This window comes from Symphalangus syndactylus, chromosome 4 (genome assembly GCF_028878055.3).
Source record: "Symphalangus syndactylus isolate Jambi chromosome 4, NHGRI_mSymSyn1-v2.1_pri, whole genome shotgun sequence".
In the NCBI taxonomy this organism is placed as follows: Eukaryota; Metazoa; Chordata; class Mammalia; order Primates; family Hylobatidae; genus Symphalangus; species Symphalangus syndactylus.
The window spans coordinates 79,320,218-79,340,619 of record NC_072426.2 but is presented as its reverse complement, the minus strand read 5'-3'; the positions used below and the strand labels follow the sequence as shown (position 1 = coordinate 79,340,619).

Here is a 20,402-nt window from a genome sequence, read left to right as displayed (position 1 = left end):
TGCTCCGCCCTGGGCAGGAGGAGAAGGAAGAGGGCCAGGCACCACATGCCCCACTCTCCCTGGATGCTGGAGGCTGCTCCACCGTGGGCAGGAGGAGAAGGAAGAGAACAGGGCGCAGCCTGCCTGCACTCTCCCCGCATGCTGGAGGCTGGAGGCAGTGAGGCAGCAACAGCGCGAGGCGACTTTGGAGCTGCCTCATATAGCGACCTCGCCTTCCGCTTTCTCTCCTCCCAGAGCCCAAGAAGCCTGGAACCTGTGGCGTCCAGCGCTGAAAGGAGGAGACGGCAACCCAGCCGCTCGTGAGTCCGGGAGTCTGGGATACCGGCGGCAGAGGAAGGACAGGCAGGAGTCTCCGCCTCCCGGGGAGCAACGTGCAGGGAAAGGCAGGAGGGCCCCAGCGGCGGGGGCGGGAGTTGCGCGCCGGGGAGGGCGGCCTTAGGCTGGGAGCCTGGCAGACCGTCTGACCCTTCCCGAGCCCCATCCCAAGCCGAGCCAGGACCCCTCTGATGCACAGGCGTCTCAGGAGCCCGTTTCCTTCTTGAATCCTGGGCCTAGTGCGGCTTGAACCTAGCCCCCGACCTCCTCCTCGCCCTCTCAGAGCCCGTTGGAGTGGGCGCTGGAGGAGCCCGGGTCGGAGAGGAGCCCGGGTCGTAGAGGAGACCTCCCCTTCTCTCCTCCGTGGAAGCCCTGAAGCCTCCGTTTCCTTTGGGACTGGGATCCGGGGTCTTCTGCCTGACCCGGGGTGAGAAAGGGAGCCCTGATCAGGACCCGGTGAGAGGGCGCTGGAGCCCGGGAGTGGCAGGAGCCTTGAGCGGCAGCCCGGGAAGAGGATGGGGTCCCCTTCGGCCCCAGATCCCCCACTGCCAGGGCCTCTGTCACCTCCCTGGGGTCCTGTCCCCTGGGGTCCCACCCTCCGGGCTGCCTGTGGGTATCTCTCATCTGGAACTGGAAATAACCCTCTTCAAAGTACGGCTTAGCAAATATTTATTCGCCCATGCACCCCCCTTTTTTTTCCTACATAGTGTTCTTTTTGTCTTGGATCATTTGTGTTTTTCCTATATTGATGTGAAGCATTTTTAAAGACACTTTAGAGATCAGTCCTTTATTGGTTCATTTCTATTGTAGGTTGTTGTTTCCTACTCTGGTCTTTGTTGTTTAATTTCATTTTTAATTTTTTGCTTGGTTTAGTTCATGTAACAATGTTTTTCTTAGAATATTTGTATCTGTGTTTGTGAAACAGAACATCTATTATTTCTGGGTTTTTTATTGTCTGATCAAATTGTGTATTAATGTAATGCTGGCTTCACGAAACAAATTGAAAAATCATCCCTTTCTTCTTTCTTTCTGAGAGAGAGTGAGCAGTGTCAATATTTTTTTCTTCCTTAAATATTTGGAACATTTTCAAAGTCTGATCCTGGTGTTTTCCTTGTGGAGCATTATTGTTGATTTGTTGGGTTTTTTAAAATAGTTAATTAATTTTGTTTAATATACATAGGAGTGTTCTTATTTTATGCTATTTTTGTGCCAGTTTTAGTAAGTTGGGTTTTCAGCATCTATTGCGATCTCTGTTGTCAGACTTTTGATCATATGTATTTCACAAATTTCTCTGATTATCTTGTTATAATACTGTTATGTAGAGTTGTTTTTTTGATTCTGATACTGGTCACTTGTGTTCTTTAATCTTTTTTCCTTAATCAGTTTTGCCTGCACTCTCCCTGGATGCTGGAGGCTGGAGGCAGTGAGGCAGCAACAGCGCAAGGAGACTTGATGGAGCGGCCTCATATAGCGACTTCGCCTTCCGCTGCGCGTCCTCCCAGAGCCCAAGAAGCCCGGAACCTGTGGGGTCCAGCTCTGAAAGGAGGAGAGGGCAACCCAGCCGAGGGTGAGTCCGGGAGTCTGGGGTGCTGGCGGCGGAGGAAGGACAGGCAGGAGTCTCGGCCTCCCCGGGAGAATTTCACAAAATTCTCTGATTATCTTGTTATAATACTGTTATGTATGCTGTTGTTTTGATTCTGATACTGGTCACTTGTGTTCTGTAATCTTTTTTCCTTAATCAGTTTTGCTAGTGGTTTATTAACTATGTTGTTTATAAAAACAACTTTTAGCCTTGGTTTATTTCTGTTGTATTTTTTTTCCATTTCACTGATGTTTGTTATCTTTATTATTGCCTTCATCCTGTATTCTTTGCACTTGATTTTTCTTTCTTGATTCTTGAGAAAGAAGTTGAGGTGCCGGGCACATTGGCTTATGCCTGTAATCCCAGCACTTTGGGATGCCAAGGCGGGTGGATCACCTGAAGGTCAGGAGTTCAGACCAGCCTGGCCAACGTAGTGAAACCCCCATCTATACTAAAAATACAAAAATCAGCTGGGCGTGGGGCAGACACCTGTAATCCCAGCTACTCAGGAGGCTGAGGCATGAGAATCGCTTGAACCCAGGAGGTGGAGGTTGCAGTGAGGTTGCAGATCGCCCCATTGTACTCCAACCTGGGCAACCAGAACGAAACTTCTTCTCAAAAAAAAAAGAAGAAAGAAGTTGAGGTGATTGAATTTCAGTGTTTCTGGACTCCTGCCCTGCAGAGATCCTCTTGCTGTAACCTGTTTCATGTGAGGTAGAGTTTAGAAAATGTTTATTGGCCTCTGTGCCTTACTTTTCTTCATGTACTCTTCTTATTTTGTTAATTTTTCTTTAGGGCTTTTTTTCCTTATATTAAATTGAAGGGCTTATTGTTAAAATCTGTAAGTTAGCCCCTTATTGGCTTATTTTTGTCATAGGTTCTTGTTCTCTAGTTTGATTTTTGTTGTTTCATTTCTTTGTGTTCATAGTTGTATATAGTAATCTGGTTGATAATGATCTTGTATGCAGTAGCTTTGCTTAATTTATTTATTAATTGTAACACTTTATGTCATGTTAGGCTGTGCTGAGTGCTTCTGGGAGCAGCCAGGTTTCCATGAACTCCCAGTTTACTCTAAATACTCTAGCAACCTACATGTGTGCACACTGGATAATGTCATGCATGTAGGGCAATGATGCTGGGGAGGCACCGACTGTGTCATTCTGTGAATCCACTGCACAATTACAAACATTAGCATTAAAATAAAATGGACTGTTAGGCAACTGCAAAGGACTAATGCACCTATGTGACACAAATGTGTCTTTCCGTATTCAAAGTACTTGTAAGAGCTTCAAGTTCCTTACACTCAGCCACTGACCTCAGGGTTCTTGGTACACAGGCACACATGCACACACATACAGGCACACATATACACATGAATGCACACATGCACACACATATTCACAGGCACATGCAGATGCTCACACACAGACCTGGGTAAGAAAGTCAGATGTACATGGAACAGTCCCTGCTTTGTAAGCTGTCTGGCTTTGTAGGGAGAAAGAGGTGAAACAACACACTTGTTATCTTGGAAGAGGAGATGAAGGGAGGAGAGCTGGATATGTTCAGTGGGGAGAAAGCCAGGAGCCACTCCACCGAAGATCGAGGTCTCCGCGTGGATGATACCCACAAAACATCAGCAGGAAGGACACAGCCAGCACCAGGTCAGTGGTGAGTTTCATGAGTGTCAACTGTGGCCATCCAAATTAAAGACCTGGCAATGGGATAAGTTAGCAACTGAGCTTTCTGTATGTTACCTTATTAACTTTCTGTATATTAGCTTATTAACTTTCTGTAATCAAATGGTGATTAAGCATTTTCTGAGCCAAAAGCTTTGTATAATTTGAATGTAGTGAAAAAATGCTATGCCTTTAACACTATAACTTGAGATCTAAAAACAAAAAAACAATTGCATAAGAATTGGTCAGATACCTTGTCTTTGAAACATATTGAAGTCTTCAAAATTAATCTGATAGCTCTGCGGTTGGTATGTGGCATAAGAAAATATTTGGCATGAAGAGGAGTAACACACCACATGTATGTAAGTAACAATGGAAAAAATGTTAACTCTAGACTTTGAATAATTACTCTGGAATTCATGTGTAGAGAAATTCATTATGAATATATATGGGCAAATTATTAACAACCCTCCCAAAAGCAGAAAGCTCAGACTCAGGAAGATCCATTTAAATGGAATGATTTGGGAGATGATTTCAAGCACATCTCTGCATTGACTCAGCATTTGTTAAGTCATACAGCAGGCTGCTGGAGGCCTCACTGCAGCCTGGGCTGGCATTCAGTGTCCTCCTTCTTCCTTCTCAGTAGACTTCCTTGGCTTTGATAATAATACATGTTAACGAACACAAATTTCAAAATACACATAACTTTTCTCCCCCGCAAGCCAGGGTGTCAGCTCTGCAAATCAGATGACCCCAAGGTCAGTGGGGGTGACCAGGGACACCGCCCTGCATTCGTCCTTAGCTTCCAGATCCTGAGGAGCTCTGGGGCCTTCCTTCTGGAAAGGGAACGTGTCTGCCTGGCTTCCTCAGCCAGGTATGGGAGGCTTTGGGGACCTGTGTCTGTCTCTGGGAAGGAGGAAGGAGCCTGTGGCATCTTCCCTAAGAAAAAGCACATCCAGCCCATGGTCAAACTTCAGAGTGGGGCGAGGAGCCCAGCACAGCTCCTCCATTCCTGCAGCAGAGCCCAGAAAACACATCTGATGTTGTGGCTGCCTCAAACCTCCAAACACCATGGGCTTGAAGTGTCCTTATTGACATGGCCATGGCCACTTTCCCTGTGGACCATGGCAAGTTTTTGTTTTTGGTTTTTGTTGTTTGTCTGAGACAAGGTCTCACTTTGTGGCCCAGGCTAGAGTGCAGTAGTGCAAACTCGGCTCATTGCAGCCTCCACCTCCTGGGCTCAAGCAATCCTCCTACGTCGGCCTCCCAAAGTGCTAGAATTCCAGGCTTGAGCCACCGTGCCAGGCCTTGTATAGAAGTATTATACATTATTTTAAAACATAGTTTAGTGCTAATAATCTAAAATTGTGTTGCCATTTACTATTAATATGCCCTTTGTGGTGCATCTAATAAAATGCTTTGCTTCATAACCTGAAACAAAAAAAGTTTCACTAGATTTACTTGATCAGATCAACAACTATGGAAGTCTTAGAACAATGATATTCTCACTCAAAAGAAAAGCAACAACCCAACTTTAATGAAACTGTTTCTGTGTTTTATTAGTGGTTGAGAAATAACACATTCCTTCAGCAGTGGCAGCAGTCAGATAGCATATGAATTTTTTATTATTTTTTTACTTTGATAAATCCTGAGGTTCTATTGAGGAAGAAGCTTCCACAGTAGGCCCTAGGAGAGCTGCAGCCACCATGTCCAAACTGTGTTACACACAAATGGGAATGTAGTTTCCCAGAGAAAACAACTTCCATGGGTAGATTGGTGATCGAAGTTTGTGAATAGCTTTAAAAATCCTTATGAAGGCTGGGCACAGTGGCTCATGCCTGTAATCCCAGCACTTTGGGAGGCTGAGGCAGGCAGATCACCTGAGGTTGGGAGTTCAAGACCAGCTTGGCCAACATGGAGAAACCCCATCTCTACTAAAAATACAAAAATTAACCAGGCATGGTGGTGCATGCCTGGAATCCCAGCTACCCGGGAGGCAGAGGCAGGAGAATTGCTTGAACCTGGGAGGCAGAGGTTGCAGTGAACTGAGATCACACCATTGCACACAAACCTGGGCAACAAGAGCAAAACTCTATCTTAAAAAAAAAAAAACAAAAAAGTCTAGGCATGATGACTCATGCCTGTAATCCCAGCACTTTGGGAGGCCGAGGTGGGCGGATCACCTGAGGTTGGGAGTTCAAGACCAGCCTGATCAACGTGGAGAAACCCCATCTCTACTAAAAATGCAAACAATTAGCTGGGTGTGGTGGCACATGCCTGTAATCCCAGCTACTCAGGAGGCTGAGGCAGGAGAATCACTTGAATCCAGGAGGCAGAGGTTGCAGTGAGCCAAGATCGTGTTACCGCACTCCGGCATGGGCAACAAAAGTGAAACTCCATCTCGAAAAAAAAAAAAAATCCTCAGGAAGATTATTTACTTATAATCTCCTCCTTCCTTAATAAGCAGTCTCAGCATTTCTGCAATAACGAAGTCTCAGCATCCAGTGGAGCAGCCTGCAACATTTAGGAGCTCAGGGCATTGCCACGGCACATGGGGCACTTGGTGGGACTTTGGCAAGAATTTTGTCATTAACACTGGGCAAAACTCTATGAAGACAGAGGCATTCTTTTAGATTAAAAACTAACAACATAAGGCGGGGCATGGTGGCTCACACTTGTAATCCCAACACTTTGGGAGGTCAACAGGGACAGATCACTTGAGCTGAGGAGCTCAACACCATCCTGGGCAACATGGCGAAACCCATCTCTACGAAAAATACAAAAATTAGCTGAGTGTCATGGTGCACACCTGTAATCCCAGCTATTCAGGAGGCTGAGGTGGGAGAATCTCTTGAACCCAAGAGCAGAGGTAGCAGTGAGCTGAGATTGTGCCACTACACTCCTGCCTGGGCAACAGAGTGAGATGCCATCTAAAAAAAAAAAAGTTTTCTACAGAAAATCTTTAATTTCTATAGAGAATCTTCAGTCTTCTATAGAAGAAAATTAAATATTACAAAATTGAAGATTAGAAAATTACATAGAGAGCTGGGCATGGTGGCTCACACCTGTATTCCCAGCACTTTGGGAGGCCAGGGTGGGTGATCACCCAAGGTCAGGCGTTAGAGATCAGCCTGGCCAACATGGTGAAGCCCCGTCTCTATCAAAAATACAAAAAATTAGCCAGATGTGGTGGTGGGTGCCTGTAATCCCAGCTACTCAGGAGGCTGAGGCAGGAGAATCACTTGAACCCAGGAGGCAGAGGTTGCACACAGCAGAGATTGTGCCACTGAACTCCAGCCTGGGTGACAAGAGCTAAACTCTATCTCAAAATTAAAAAGAAAGAGAGAGAGAAAGAGAAAGAGAGAGAAAAAGAAAAAGAAGAAAGAAAGAGAAAGAAAAAAAAGAAGAAAGAGGAAAGAAAGAAAGAAAGAAAGAAAGAAGAAGAAAGAAAGAAAGAAAGGAAAGAAAGAAAAAGAAAGAAAGAAAGAAAGAAAGAAAGAAAGAAAGAAAGAAAGAAAGAAGAAAGAAAGAAAGAAAGAAAAAGAAAAAAGAAAAGAAAGATTGATTCCATAGAGTAACAGGTATTTATCAATCTTCTTGATTCTGGTGCTCATGACAAGCCTGCAAGTTACTCAGTTCCACTGTCTTTTGCATCTGTGGTTGTGGTTGAAAGGAATGGGCTGAATCATGCACTTCATAACTCACAGAGTGGCCCCATGCATTCCAGTTTTCTTTTTTTCACTTAGGTTCTGAATTACCCATGTAGTTTAAGGTGTTTTGTTGTTCTTCATAATTCTGTCTGTGGCTAATCTTATGTCTATGGGATTCATTTGAGTCTGGAACATGTCCCAGATGGCAAGATGCAGCATGCCATGATATTTTCAAAATCCATGAACACGGTTGTTTGGCAGTTCCACAGTAAATAAGTATTTGGAGTCTTAAGCTATTTCTTTCATGATATATGCTCAGGTACTGATGGTGACACTGTTGAATTCTACTCGAGCCCTGAGGCACTGGGAAACTGTGATAGTTAAAGAAATCCCCACCTTGTGTTCCTGCCTTACTGCAAAGAATTCCCCTTCCCCATTGACTTAGCTAAGACTCACGGATCCCCCTCAAAGGATGTCCCACCTATGACAAGGTCAGACACAGACCCCACAAATGCTGTCTTTGTTTCATGAAAATTTAGCTGAAGTGCTTGTCCCCATGGATTCATCAGGATAAAATGCTAATTAACTTGGCTTTGATATGGGCTTTACCATGTCCTTCAGGACCTGCTCATTAGTTAGAGACCCCTTGGACTGCATAACTTATTCAAAGACATTTTATTTTATGCTTAATCATATAGAAATGTAATGATTTGATAGATTAACCAATGTGGTTTTCCTCCCTTGTTCTCCAGTTTCCCACTATTTCTCTCCCATTTAGTCTAAACCTTGGCATCTCCTCTTTCAAAAGGGAAGTTAACAAAGGGCAAAGAAAGAAAAGGGTAGACACTCACATTTTGAATTTTAATAAACTTGGAAGAATGATGACACAAGAGTGAGTTTGTCCCATCCCAGAGCAGATGAGGAGCTTCTGAATGAGAGTGGGGGAAGGGATTGTGCTGTTGACACTTGATAGCAATTACACTCATGCAGACAGGGACCTTGAGTGGTGGGAGGCTGAGGGTGCTGAATGCACCTCCCCAGGCAGACAAGAAGAAACTTGCAAGTGCAGGCACAAGATGAGGAATCACAGTGAAACTTACCACAACATTCAGCCTCTATTCAGGAAATACTTCACAACACTTGCCAGGTACTTTTCTAGGCACTGGACATACCGCAAATAATAAAGCCATAAAAAAAATTATGTCCCTGTGGAACTTGCAATTTCATGCGGAAGAGCAAATAGTTCACTAAAGAAATAAGCACAACCAGCCATGCATGGTGGCTCATACCTGTAATCCCAGCACTTTGGGAGGCCGAGGTGGGTGGATCATGAGGTCAGGAGATCAAGACCATCCTGGCTAACATGGTGAAACCCCGTCACTACTAAAAAATACAAAAAAATTAGCTGGGCGTGGTGGTGGGCACATGTAGTCCCAGCTACTCAGGAGGCTGAGGCAGGAGAATGGCGTGAACCTGGGAGGCAGAGCTTGCAGTGAGCCAAGATCACGACACTGCACTCCAGCCTGGGCAACAGAGCAAGACTTTGTCCAAAAAAAAAAAAAAAAAAGGAAAGCACAACCATAGAATGTTGGAAGGTGTCAAAAGTTATGGAACAAAATGAAGGACAAGGGATAGGGACTGCTGAAGGGTGGGCTACAATCTGAATTAGGGGTTAGGAGGGGCTGGAGAATGTCCCATTTGATCACAGCCTTGATGCATGTGAGAGAGCCTGGAGGAGAGAGTGGGCAGGAGCCGCCCAAGTGGCTGTGGCAGGCTGGGTGCTGCATTACATAGGGCACATTAAGTGCAATGTGATGGCTATTTTGTGTAATCCTTTAAAATCCCAATGGAAATAGGGCTGTGTGGGAGGACTACATTTTGAAATAATTATTTTCAAAACTAATTATTTCAAAAAAAGCACAGCAGTTGCATCCTATTGAGAAGTGGGAACATTGGATGATAAAGTATCATTTTGTGTTAGAATATTGAAGCAAATATGGCTTGGTGTGGTGGCTCACACCTGTAATCCCAGCACTTTGGGAGGCCAAGGAAGGTGGATCACTTGAGGTCAGGAGTTCGAGATCAGCCTGGCCAACATGGTGGAATCCTGTCTCTACTAAAAGTACAAAAATTAGCCATTTGTGTTGGTGAGTGCCTGTAATCCAAGCTACTGAGGAGGCTAAGGCAAGAGAATTGCTTGAACCCAGGAGGCAGAGGCTGCAGTGAGCCAGGATTGTGCCATTACACTCCAGCCTGGGTGACACAGCAAGACTCCATAAAAAAAAAAAAAAGAATATTAAAGCAAACCATTAAAAAAATTCCAAAGTCCCAGAAATGTGGCACGACAAGCAACCCTATTGATGGCCCTAACGAAGCCCTATAGATTTCTCAGAGGAGCCTCCATGTGTTAGAACCATACCTAGGGCTGCAGCTGTCTAAGACGTTCTCCTTCAGCCTCTGGGATCAAAGGCAGAGTGTGGAGGCTGTCTGGATGGGGCCATGAGCCTCCCTTTCAGTAAAACACAAGAACAAGGGCTACATCCCTCTTGGTTTTTTGTAATGTAGGAATACAGACAGAGCTTAGTGTTCTCAGAGCCTCTGAGATCCCTGGCAAAGGGTTTGGTAAGATGCTGCAGATATTTCCTTCTAAAGAAAACTCCCCTGGTAAATGCTCAGGCATCTCAATGGCCACACCAGCCCTTGTGTGTGTACCCAACTCCCTTCATTTGCCTCTGTTCCCGCTGAAATATTCCATGTGAAATCTGAGAGGGGATTGGACAGCTTGCATAACTTAGTTGATGACTCTCCCACAATTTTATAGACTTCACTAATCTTTAAGGCTCTTCACTGACTCATGTGACAAAGTCATTTAATTCTGTAAATTTGGGCCAGTTCATTTTTCTAGCTCTCAGTTTGCCTATCTGTATGCAAGAAGTTTAGTGTAGGTAAACCAAGGATGCCAATATGCCTGTCTCTCCAGAAGGTCAATAACAGAAGAGAATCTGAGCTGGGGGTTGCAGCTCCAAGTCCCAATTCCATGCTTCCAAGATCAACTATTTGTCTTTATTCATCACCAGGCACGCATCTCCTTGATACCCTCAATATCTAGACATAAAATGTGACAAGACAGATTATCTATGTGTTATTTTTGTTTTCATTCCTCATGACTTGTATTTCCTTAACTCATTGAAATCAATTTTCCACATTTTTTGAAGGAGAGTCTTTTGACAAAGATGTGAATTATCTACAAGCAGCTGAGAGAAATGGCTACTGCCCTCAGTGTGCTGGTGATAAATTTCCAAATGATGAATAAAATATTTCCTAAGGCATCAGTTTCCATGATGGTGTCTTTCTTTTTTTCTCTTGGGCACAAGGGAATGAGCACAGCAGGTACGCTTCTGGGTTTGTTTTGTTTGTTTTTAGCTTATGTACAAAATTGATCTCTGTTTTTCATTGAAATATCTTTTCTCTTGTATCAGAGATGGGTTGTAAAAGAGTCATTGTGGGTTCAGGGAAGAATGTTTTAACATGCAAGGAAATGTTGCAAAATTGGAAAGAGGACATAATTCCACAAAACTAAATAAAACTGGGGGAATTTTTAGGATACTCTGAGTAAATCTTACTATATGCATCCCGCTAACGCCAATCAAATAATAATTTAGATTTGTTTAATTTACTAAACTGCACATTCAATTGACTGAACTGTAGAGGATGAGCAAGTGTCAACCAATAATTACCCTCCTTATGGGCTAACACAACAGGCTCCAGTGAATCATAATACACACATTCAGAGGTGGTCCAGTGCAGTCCCACCATAGAAATCCTTCCCATGCTTAGCCACTGTTGTCATTAATCTCTCCAAACTCAAACCATGGTTTGAACACAGTTGTCCCTTGGTGTCCAGAGGATTGGTTCAAGGACCCACTTTGGACACCCAAATCTGCTGGGAACAGGCCCTAAGCCTGTCATAAACAGGCCTTAAAGAAACTGGCCATAAACAGGATTTCTGCAGTAATGTCACGTGCTCATGATGGCTATGACGCACACTGCTAGAAGTTGTTGGTTTACTGGAGCAGGGCAAGGAACACCTGGCCCACCCAGAGTGGAAAACTGCTCAAACCACAAACAACAGCATGAGCGGCCTGTGCCATAACAACATGTTTTTGCTGCAGATAATCAGCCAGAGACTGTTTCTCTGCCCCTCATAAGAATGCTTTGTTTCCCATAAGGAATGCTTTTAGCTAATGTATAACCTATAGAAACAATGCTTATCACTGGCTCGTTGTCAATAAATATGTGGGTCAAACTCTCTTCATGGCTCTCAGCTCTGAAGGCTGTTATCCCCCGATTCCCACTTTGCACTTTATTTCTGTGTGTTTGTCTTCATTCCTCCATCACCACTGGGTTGGGGTCTCCATGACCAAGCTGGTCTCGGCAAGTGGTGCCCAACATAGGGCTCAAACCTGGGTTGAGGGGTCGCTGGAGCGACGGAGAATGTGGAACTATGCTGGAGGACACCAGAGTACTCTTAAGCAATCCCGTGGTAAGTAAGAGGGGGAGCTTGGAAGCATCAGGGTAACAACGGGACAAGGGTCGAGCAGGCATAAGGCTTATTTGAGTCTGCTTTGGCAGCTCCTCAGAAAAGGGGGAATGGTTAGCCCTAGCCAACTTGTGCAGCTTTGTAGTGCAGTAGAGAAATACTGCCCCTGGTTTCTGGACCAAGGAACTATGAATATAGAGGTCTGGGAAAAGGTAGCCAGTGCACTGAAAAAGGCATATAAGGAAGGTGCTGAGGATATTCCTATAACTATCTGGTCAGTGTGGGCTCTGGTTCGTCCCACCTTGGAGCCTTTCCACACAGATGAGGAGGAGGAATCAGAGGAAGAAGGAGAGTATAATGAAGTAACAGAAGAGGTGACAGAGCAGTATTGCTTGCCAGCTAAAGCGGCAAAGAAGGGAGAGGTTTGTCCCTCCCCCTCTGTACCCCCTCATCATTTTGAAGTAAAAGAGTGGCCTGACCCTCCAAATCTTTCTTTTCTGGAGGACACTGGGCAAAAAGTAGTTGCCTCAGTGACTGTTCGAGCAGCACCTCAAGTGACCGCTCTAGTTCTATTCAGGCATGGATCCAGCAAGCTAGATGAAAGGGTGATATGGATGCTTGGCAGTTCCTTGTTAGAATACACCCACTTGATCAACAGGGGAATATTATAGCTATGTTTGAGGCTTTTCCTTTTAAAATACTTAAGGAATTTAAACATGCTATTAATCAATATGAACCAGGTTCTCCTTTTGTAATGGGACTGTTAAGGAATGTTGCTGTCTCTAGTCAGATGATTCCTACTGAGTGGGATGCTTTTACTGGAGCTAGTCTGACTCCTGCTCAGGTCTTACAATTTAAAACTCAGTGGGCAGATGAAGCTTCCATTCAGGCTGCTTGCAACGCCAAGGCCCAACCTCAAATTAATGTAACTGCAGACCAACTTTTGGGGGTTTGCAGATGGGCTGGTTTAGATAGATGCACAAGTGGTCATGCAGGATGATGCCATAGAGCAGCTTAGAGGAGTGTGCATAAGAGTTTGGGAAAAAACATCACTTCAGGAGGAGAACAATACCCTTCCTTTAGTGCTGTCAAGCAGGGGCCCAAAGAACCTTATGCAGATTTTATAGCCAGGTTACAGGAGTCTCTTAAAAAGGTAATTGCAGATTCGCCTGCTAAGGATATAGTGTTGTGGTTATTAGCTTTCAACAATGCCAATCCTGAGTGCCAAGCCGCTCTGTGACCTATTAGAGGAAAAGCACATTTGGTTGACTATATTAAAGCTTGTGATGGTATCAGAGGTAATCTGCATAGAGCTACCCTGCTGGCCCAGGCAATGGCAGGAATGAGAGTGGGTAAAGGAAATACTCCATTTCCTGGAGCTTGTTGTGGGAAGCATGGTCATACTAAGAAAGAATGTAGAAAAAAATCTGTGAGTCAGACTGCCAGTTGGGGGAAAATAGAAAAATGCTGAGCCTGAAATATGTCCAAAATGCAAGAAAGGAAAACACTGGGCTAATCAGTGTCAGTCTAAGTTTGAGAAAGATGGGAACCTGATTTTGGGAAATGCCATGAGGGGCCTGTCCCGGGCCCCATTCCAAACCAGGGAATTTCTGGCTCAGGCCACTCCCTCACCGCTGTACAATGCCTGTCCCCTGCCACAGCCAGTAGTGCCACAGTAGATTTATGCTGCACAAAAGCTGTGAGCCTTCTGCCTGGGGAACCCCCACAAAAAGTGCCAACAGGAGTCTGTGGACCCTTGCCAGCAGGGACGGTAGGATTACTTCTAGGTAGTTCTAGTTTAGATTTAAAAGGATTGCAAGTACATACAGGAGCCATTGATTCAGATTACAATGGGGAAATACAAATTGTTATATCTACTTCTGTTCTCTGGAAAGCAGAGCCAGCAGAGCATATAGCACAGCTCCTGATTGTGCTGTATGTGGAAATGGGGAAAAGTGAAACTAAATGTACAGGAGGATTTTGAAGCACAAATAAATAAAGCAAAGCAGCTTATTGGGTGAATCAAATTACTGATAAACATCCTACCTGTGAAATAACTATTCAGGGGAAAAAATTTAAAGGATTGTTAGATACAGGAGCAGACATTTCAATCATTTCTCTACAGCACTGGCCGTCTACATGGCCAATTCAACCCACTCAATTTAACACAGTTGGAGTCGGTAAAGCCTCTGAAGTATATCGAAGCAGTTATATTTTGCATTGTGAAGGACTCGATGGACAATCTGGGACTATTTAACCAATTGTAACTTCTGTACCTGTAAATTTATGGGGAAGAGATTTATTACAGCAATGGGGAGCACAAGTGTTAATTCCAGAACAATTATATAGCCCTCAGAGTCAGCATATGATGCAAGAGATGGTGTATGTGCCTGGCATGGGATTAAGAAAAAATTTACAAGGGTTAAAGAAACCACTTCAAGTGAAAGGACAGAATTCTTATCAGGGTTAGGATATCATTTTTGATGGTGGCCATTCTTAAGCTTCCAGAACCTATACCTTTAAAATGGTTAACAGATAAGCCAATTTGGTTAGAAAAATGGATGCTGAGTAAAGAGAAACTGGAGGCTTTAGAGGACTTAGCTACTGAACAGTTAGAAAAAGCACACATAGTTCCAACATTTTCCCCCTGGAATTCTCCAGTCTTTGTTATTAAGAAAACACGTAAATGGAGAATGTTGACAGATCTTAGAGCCATTAATTCAGTTATAAAGCCTACTGGGGCATTGCAGCCAGGGTTGCCTTCTCCTGCTATGATTCCAAAAAATTGGCCTTTAATAGTCATAGATTTAAAAGACTGTTTCATTACTATCTCCTTAGCTGAGCAAGAGTGTGAATGGTTTGCATTTACAATTCCTGCAGTAAACAACATGCAGCCTGCTAAGCATTTTCACTGGAAAGTGTTGCTACAAGTCATGTTAAACAGTCCAACAATTTATCAGACTTATGTAGGACAAGCAATTGAACCTACTCATAAAAAATTTGTCACAGTGTTAAATTATTCATTATATGGATGATATTCTTTGCACAGCCCCCACTCGGGAAATATTACTCCAATGTTATGATCACTTGCAAAACCCGATTTCTCATGCCAGTTTAATTTTAGCTCCTGACAAAATTCAGACTACTACTCCTTACTTCTACTTAGGGACCTTAGTAAATGACACTACCATTGTGCCACAGAAAGTAACCATATGTAGGCATCAATTGAAAACATTGAGTGACTTTCAAAAGTTACTAGGGGACATTAATTGGACATGACCTGCTCTAGGCATTCCTATCTATGCCGTGAGTAATCTATTTTCTATCCTTATAGGAGATCATAGTCTCACTAGCCCTCGGCAATTAACAACAGAGACTGAGGCAGAGATACAGCTGATTGAGAAGCAAGTGCATAAGGCTCAAATAAATAGAATAGATCCTGAAAAGACTTTAGACTTATTGATTTTTCCAACTCAGCATTCACCTACTGGTGGTGTTGTCCAAAAGCAGGACCTGGTAGAATGGCTTTTTCTTCCACATACTAATTAATGGACTCTAACTCCTTATTTAGGTCAAATTGCTACTCTGATAGGAAATGGGAGAACTTGAATTGTTAAATTGCATGGATATGACCCTGGAAAAATTATTGTCCCTCTTACAAAGCCACAAATACAACAGGCCTTTATAAATACTCTTACTTGGCAAACCCATTTAGCTGATTTCATGGGTGTTCTTGATAATCACTTTCCAAAAACAAAGTTATTTCAATTTTTGAAATTAACTAATTGGATTCTCCCTAGAATAACTAAATTTAAACCAATTGAAAGTGCTGAAAATGTTTTCACAGATAGGTCTAGTAATGGTTAAGCTTCTTATTCCGGATCAAAAAATAAAGTTTTCCAGACGTCCTATAGTTGAGCTCAAAAAGCAGAGCTTGTAGCTGTAATTGAGGTACTGACTGCTTTTGAGATGCCTGTCAATGTAATTTCTGATTCAGCATACGTGGTTCATTCTACACAATTGATTGAAAATGCTCAGTTATGGTTTCATACAGATGAACAACTGATGACTTTATGTACCCAGTTACAAACTGGAGTTAGGAATAGAATGCACCCTTTTTACATTACTCATATTAGAGCTCATACACCCCTTCCAGGGCCTTTAACTACAGGGAATTCAGTGGCTGACCACTTAGTTGCCACGGCATTATCTAATGCTAAACACTTTCACACTTTGACTCATGTAAATGCCTCTGGTCCTTCACAAAGACATAATATTACTTGGAAAGAGGCTAAAGCCATTATTCAACAATGCCCAACCTGTCAAATGATTCATTCTCCGTCCTTTACTGGGGGTGTTAACCCCTGTGGATTGAAACCAAACTGTCTTTGACAAATGGATGTCACTCGTGTTCCTTCTTTTAGTAAATTGGCCTATGTGCATGTAGATAACATTTTCTCACTTTGTTTGGCCTACCTGTCAAATGGGAATCTTCTGCCCATGTTAAATGGCATCTTCTGCAATGCTTCACAGTCATAGGCATTCCGGCTTTGGTTAAAATGGACAATGACCCAGGATATACTAGTCAAACTATGGTTACATTTTTCTCTCAATGGAATATTAAACATATCACTGGCATCCCATATAATTCACAAGGACAAGCCATTGTGGAATGAATGAATAGCTCCCTAAAATGACAATTGAATAAACAGAAAGAGGGAGACAATGACTACGGGACTCCACATATGCAATTGAATCTAGCATTATTGTCTTTAAATTTTTTGAGCCTCCCTAAAGGCCAGATGCTATCAGCAGCTAAACAGCATCTACAGAAACCAGCTGCAAAGACAGAAGCAGAACAACTGGTTTGGTGGAGAGATCCGATAACAGGAAGTTGGGAAATAGGTAAAAATAACATGGGTAGAGGTTATCCTTGTGTTTCTCCAGGCCAAAACCAGCAGCTGATTTGGATACCATCAAGACACCTGAAACCTTGTCATGAGCCAGATGCTGAGGAAGAGATTTTGGGAGGAACCCAAGGACCCCCCAGTTGCAGCCATGTCAAGACTGACAATAAGGAAGACACCAGTTCCGGCAAGCAACACTCACTGGGCACAGCCACCCATGTGGAGCCAGATCAAGAAGTTGACACAGATGGCAGAAGAAAATCTGAAGGAAGCGGGACGACCAGTTACAATGAGTAATCTAATGGCAGCTATGATGGCTGTGCTCACCATTGCCGTGAGTTTTCCCCCAGTACCTGCTGAAACAGAATCAGTTATACTTGTTGGGCATATATTCCTTTTCCACCACTTCCATGGCCAGTAACCTGGTTAGACCCCCCAGTGGAGGTATACACTAATGACAGCTTTTGGATACTTGGTTCTACAGATGATAGAGGCCCGTCTCATCCCCAAGAGGAGGGAACAATTATGAATATTTCGTTGGGATTTGAGCATTTAACTATTTGCTTGGGAAAAGCCAATGGGTGTTTACCTGCCAGTCATCAATCTTGGCTGGCAATAGTGCCTGAATGTAACATCTCTGTGGCACAATTACATATGCTTTCTGATCTGAGTATTTATTACAATGATTATGCTCCTGTAACCAAAGTTTACAACCCTCAAAATCCTATCTGTATAGTGGATTGGACATGGTCAGAAAAAATGAAGGTGTTTGCTTGGGAAGATTGTATTGCAGGACAAGCAAAGGTGTTGTGTAATGATTCATATGGAGTCATTATTGATTGGTCCCCTAAAGGGGCATTTATAAGGCTCACCTCTCAATCTGTAGGTAATGGTCACCATGCATCTAAAGAAAATGATCAGATGGTAGACACTATAAAAAGTACAGCAAAAGTTCCTATTATTTGGACATATGGTGGTATGATGGAACCTCAACCCCAAATGATATGACCTGCTGTAGGAGCTAAACATAAGGAGTTGTGGATAATATTAATGGCACTGAAAAAGATAAAGATTTGGGAAGGGAAATACACTAAGCCAACCCAATATAATCCTAATTACATGTTAGAATTGGTTCACAATGATTCAGTCTGGATACAGAGTTGTGTCTGTCCTCCCTTTCTGCTTGTAGTGAGTGATTTAAAACTTGATCTCCCTAGTCATCATGTGACTGTCAAGAATGTGATTGTTTTCTTGTGTGAATTCTTCCTTGTATAATACTGATCATTCTGTCTTAGTGGTAAGAGCCTGAGAAGGAGTATGGATACCTGTAAACTTTTCCCATCCTTGAGAAGCCTCTCCTTCTGTGCATATTATTACTGAAATTCTTCAAAAGATTTTGAGGCACTCTCGGGGTTTCATTGCTACTTTAATTTTAATCATTATGGGATTGATTGCTGTCACAGCTACTGCCATGGTAGCTGGAGTTGCTTTATCAACACAGTACAAACAGCAGACTATGTAAATAATTGGCAGAAAAAATCTATTTTGCTGTGGAATTCCCAAACTAATAAATACCAGAAATTAGCTAACCAGATTAATGATCTCCAACAAACTATCACATGGTTAGGAGATTGTGTAGTTAGTTTAAAATATAGAATGCAGTTACAATGTGATTGGAATACTTCTGATTTTTGCATTACTCCTCACCTCTATAATGAAACAGAGCATGAGTGGGAAACAGTTAAGAGACACTTAAAGGGTCATACTGGAAATTTATCTTTGGATATTGCAAAACTGAAAGAACACGTATTTCAAGCCTCTCAGGCACATCTGATGTTAATGCCAGGAACTGAAGTGCTTGAAGGAGCTGCAGATAGATTAGCAGCTATTAACCCATTAAAATGGATCAAGACATTTTGAGGCTCTGTGATTTCAATGATGACTGTGCCTTTAATCTATATTTTTTGTCTTTGTGTAGTCTGCAGATGTGGATCCCGAATCCTGCGAGAAGTAGCCCACCATGACAAAGCTGCCTTTGCTTTTATCGCTTTGCAAAAACAGAAAGGGAGACATGCTGGGAACAGACCCTAAGCCTCTCATAAACAGGCCTTAAACTGGCCATGAACAGGATTTCTGCACCAATGTGACATGCTTGTGATGGCTATGATGCACACTGCTAGAAGTTGTTAGTTTACTGGAGCAGGGTAGGGAACACCTGGCCCGCCTGGAGCGGAAAATTGCTCAAACCACAAACAATAGCATGAGCGGCCTGTACCTTAACAACATGTTTTTGCTGCAGATAATCAGCCAGAGACTGTTTCTCTACTCCTCTCTAAGAATGCTTTGTTTTTCATAAGGAATGCTTTCAGCTAATCTATAATCTATAGAAACGATACTTATCACTGGCTTGCTGTCAAACATGTGGGTCAAACTCTGTTTGTGGCTTTCAGTTCTGAAGGCTGTTATCCCCCTGATTCCCACTTTGCACTTTATTTCTGTGTGTTTGTCTTCATTCCTCTAGCACCACTGGGTTGGGGTCTCCATGACCAAGCTGGTCTCGGCACATATCTATGCATGCCCAGGTCCTGAAATCAGCCTTGTTGAGCCTGTGGGTAGGAAAAGTAGACCCTCTGTGCATGTAGGCCTGGAACCTGGCCAATACTGTATTTTCCTGCCACATTTGGTTTCAAATGTGGAAACTGACCATACCGACCTACTGCATTTGTTTTTAAAAATCCTCTGTAAGTGGACTTGCAGAGTTGAGACCCAGATTGTTCCAGGATCAACCCTACAGTAGAAATCAAGTATCTTTTTTATTGTCTCTTGGGATCCGTCTTTTCACCAATAAAATATGAGGGCTGTTGGGAGCAGGCCCCCACAAATCTGGCCATAAACTGGCCCCAAAACTGGCCATAAACAAAATCTCTGTAGCACTGTAACATGTTCATGATGGCCCTAACGCCCAAGCTGGAAGGTTGTGGGTTTACCGGAATGAGGGCAAGGAACACCTGGCCTGCCCAGGGTGGAAAACTGCTTAAAGGCATTCTTAAGCCACAAACAATAGCATGCCCGATCTGTGCCTTAAGGACATGCTCTTGCTGCAGTTAACTAGCCCAACCTATTCCTTTAATTCAGCCCATCCTTTCATTTCCCATAAGGGATACTTTTAGTTAATATCTATAGAAACAATGCTAATGACTGGTTTGCTGTTAATAAATAAGTGGGTAAATCTCTGTTCGGGGCTCTCAGCTCTGAAGGCTGTGAGACCCTTGATTTCCCACTTGACACCTCTATATTTCTGTGTGTGTGTCTTTAATTCCTCTAGCGCTGCTGGGTTAGGGTCTCCCTGACCGAGCTGGTCTCAGCAAGTGGAGTCCATCGTGGGGGCTCGAATCCAGGTTGAAGGGTCACCGGAGTGACATTTGGAAAGGAAAACTAGTGGAGGACACACGAGTACTCTTAAAGCAATCTCCATGGTGAGTAAGAAGGGGAGCTCAGAAGCATCAGGGTAACAATGGGACAAGTTTGGGGTCTGGTTCGTTTCACCTTGGAACTTTTTCACACAGATGATGAGGAGGAAGGAGGATATAACGAAGTAACAGAAGAGGTTACAGAGCATGTTTACCAGCTAAAGCTAAAGTGGCAAAGGAGGGAGAGGTTCATCCCTACCCTTCTGCACCCCCTCATTATTATTTTGAAGAAAATGACTCTCAAGATCTTTCTTTTCTGGAG

At 43.3% G+C, this 20,402-nt stretch overlaps 1 protein-coding gene across 1 annotated transcript; it reads left to right on the top strand.

Moving 5' to 3' along the window:
- The first annotated feature begins 506 nt into the window (after positions 1–506).
- LOC134736326 (uncharacterized) lies at positions 507–19,963 on the top strand. Its single transcript, XM_063637108.1, has 5 exons — positions 507–529; positions 657–966; positions 1,699–1,882; positions 16,711–17,004; positions 18,649–19,963. The coding sequence occupies exons 1-4, from the start codon at positions 507–509 to the stop codon at positions 16,965–16,967; spliced, it is 774 nt and encodes a 257-aa protein (XP_063493178.1). The 3' UTR covers positions 16,968–17,004; positions 18,649–19,963.
- The last annotated feature ends 439 nt before the right edge of the window (positions 19,964–20,402 follow it).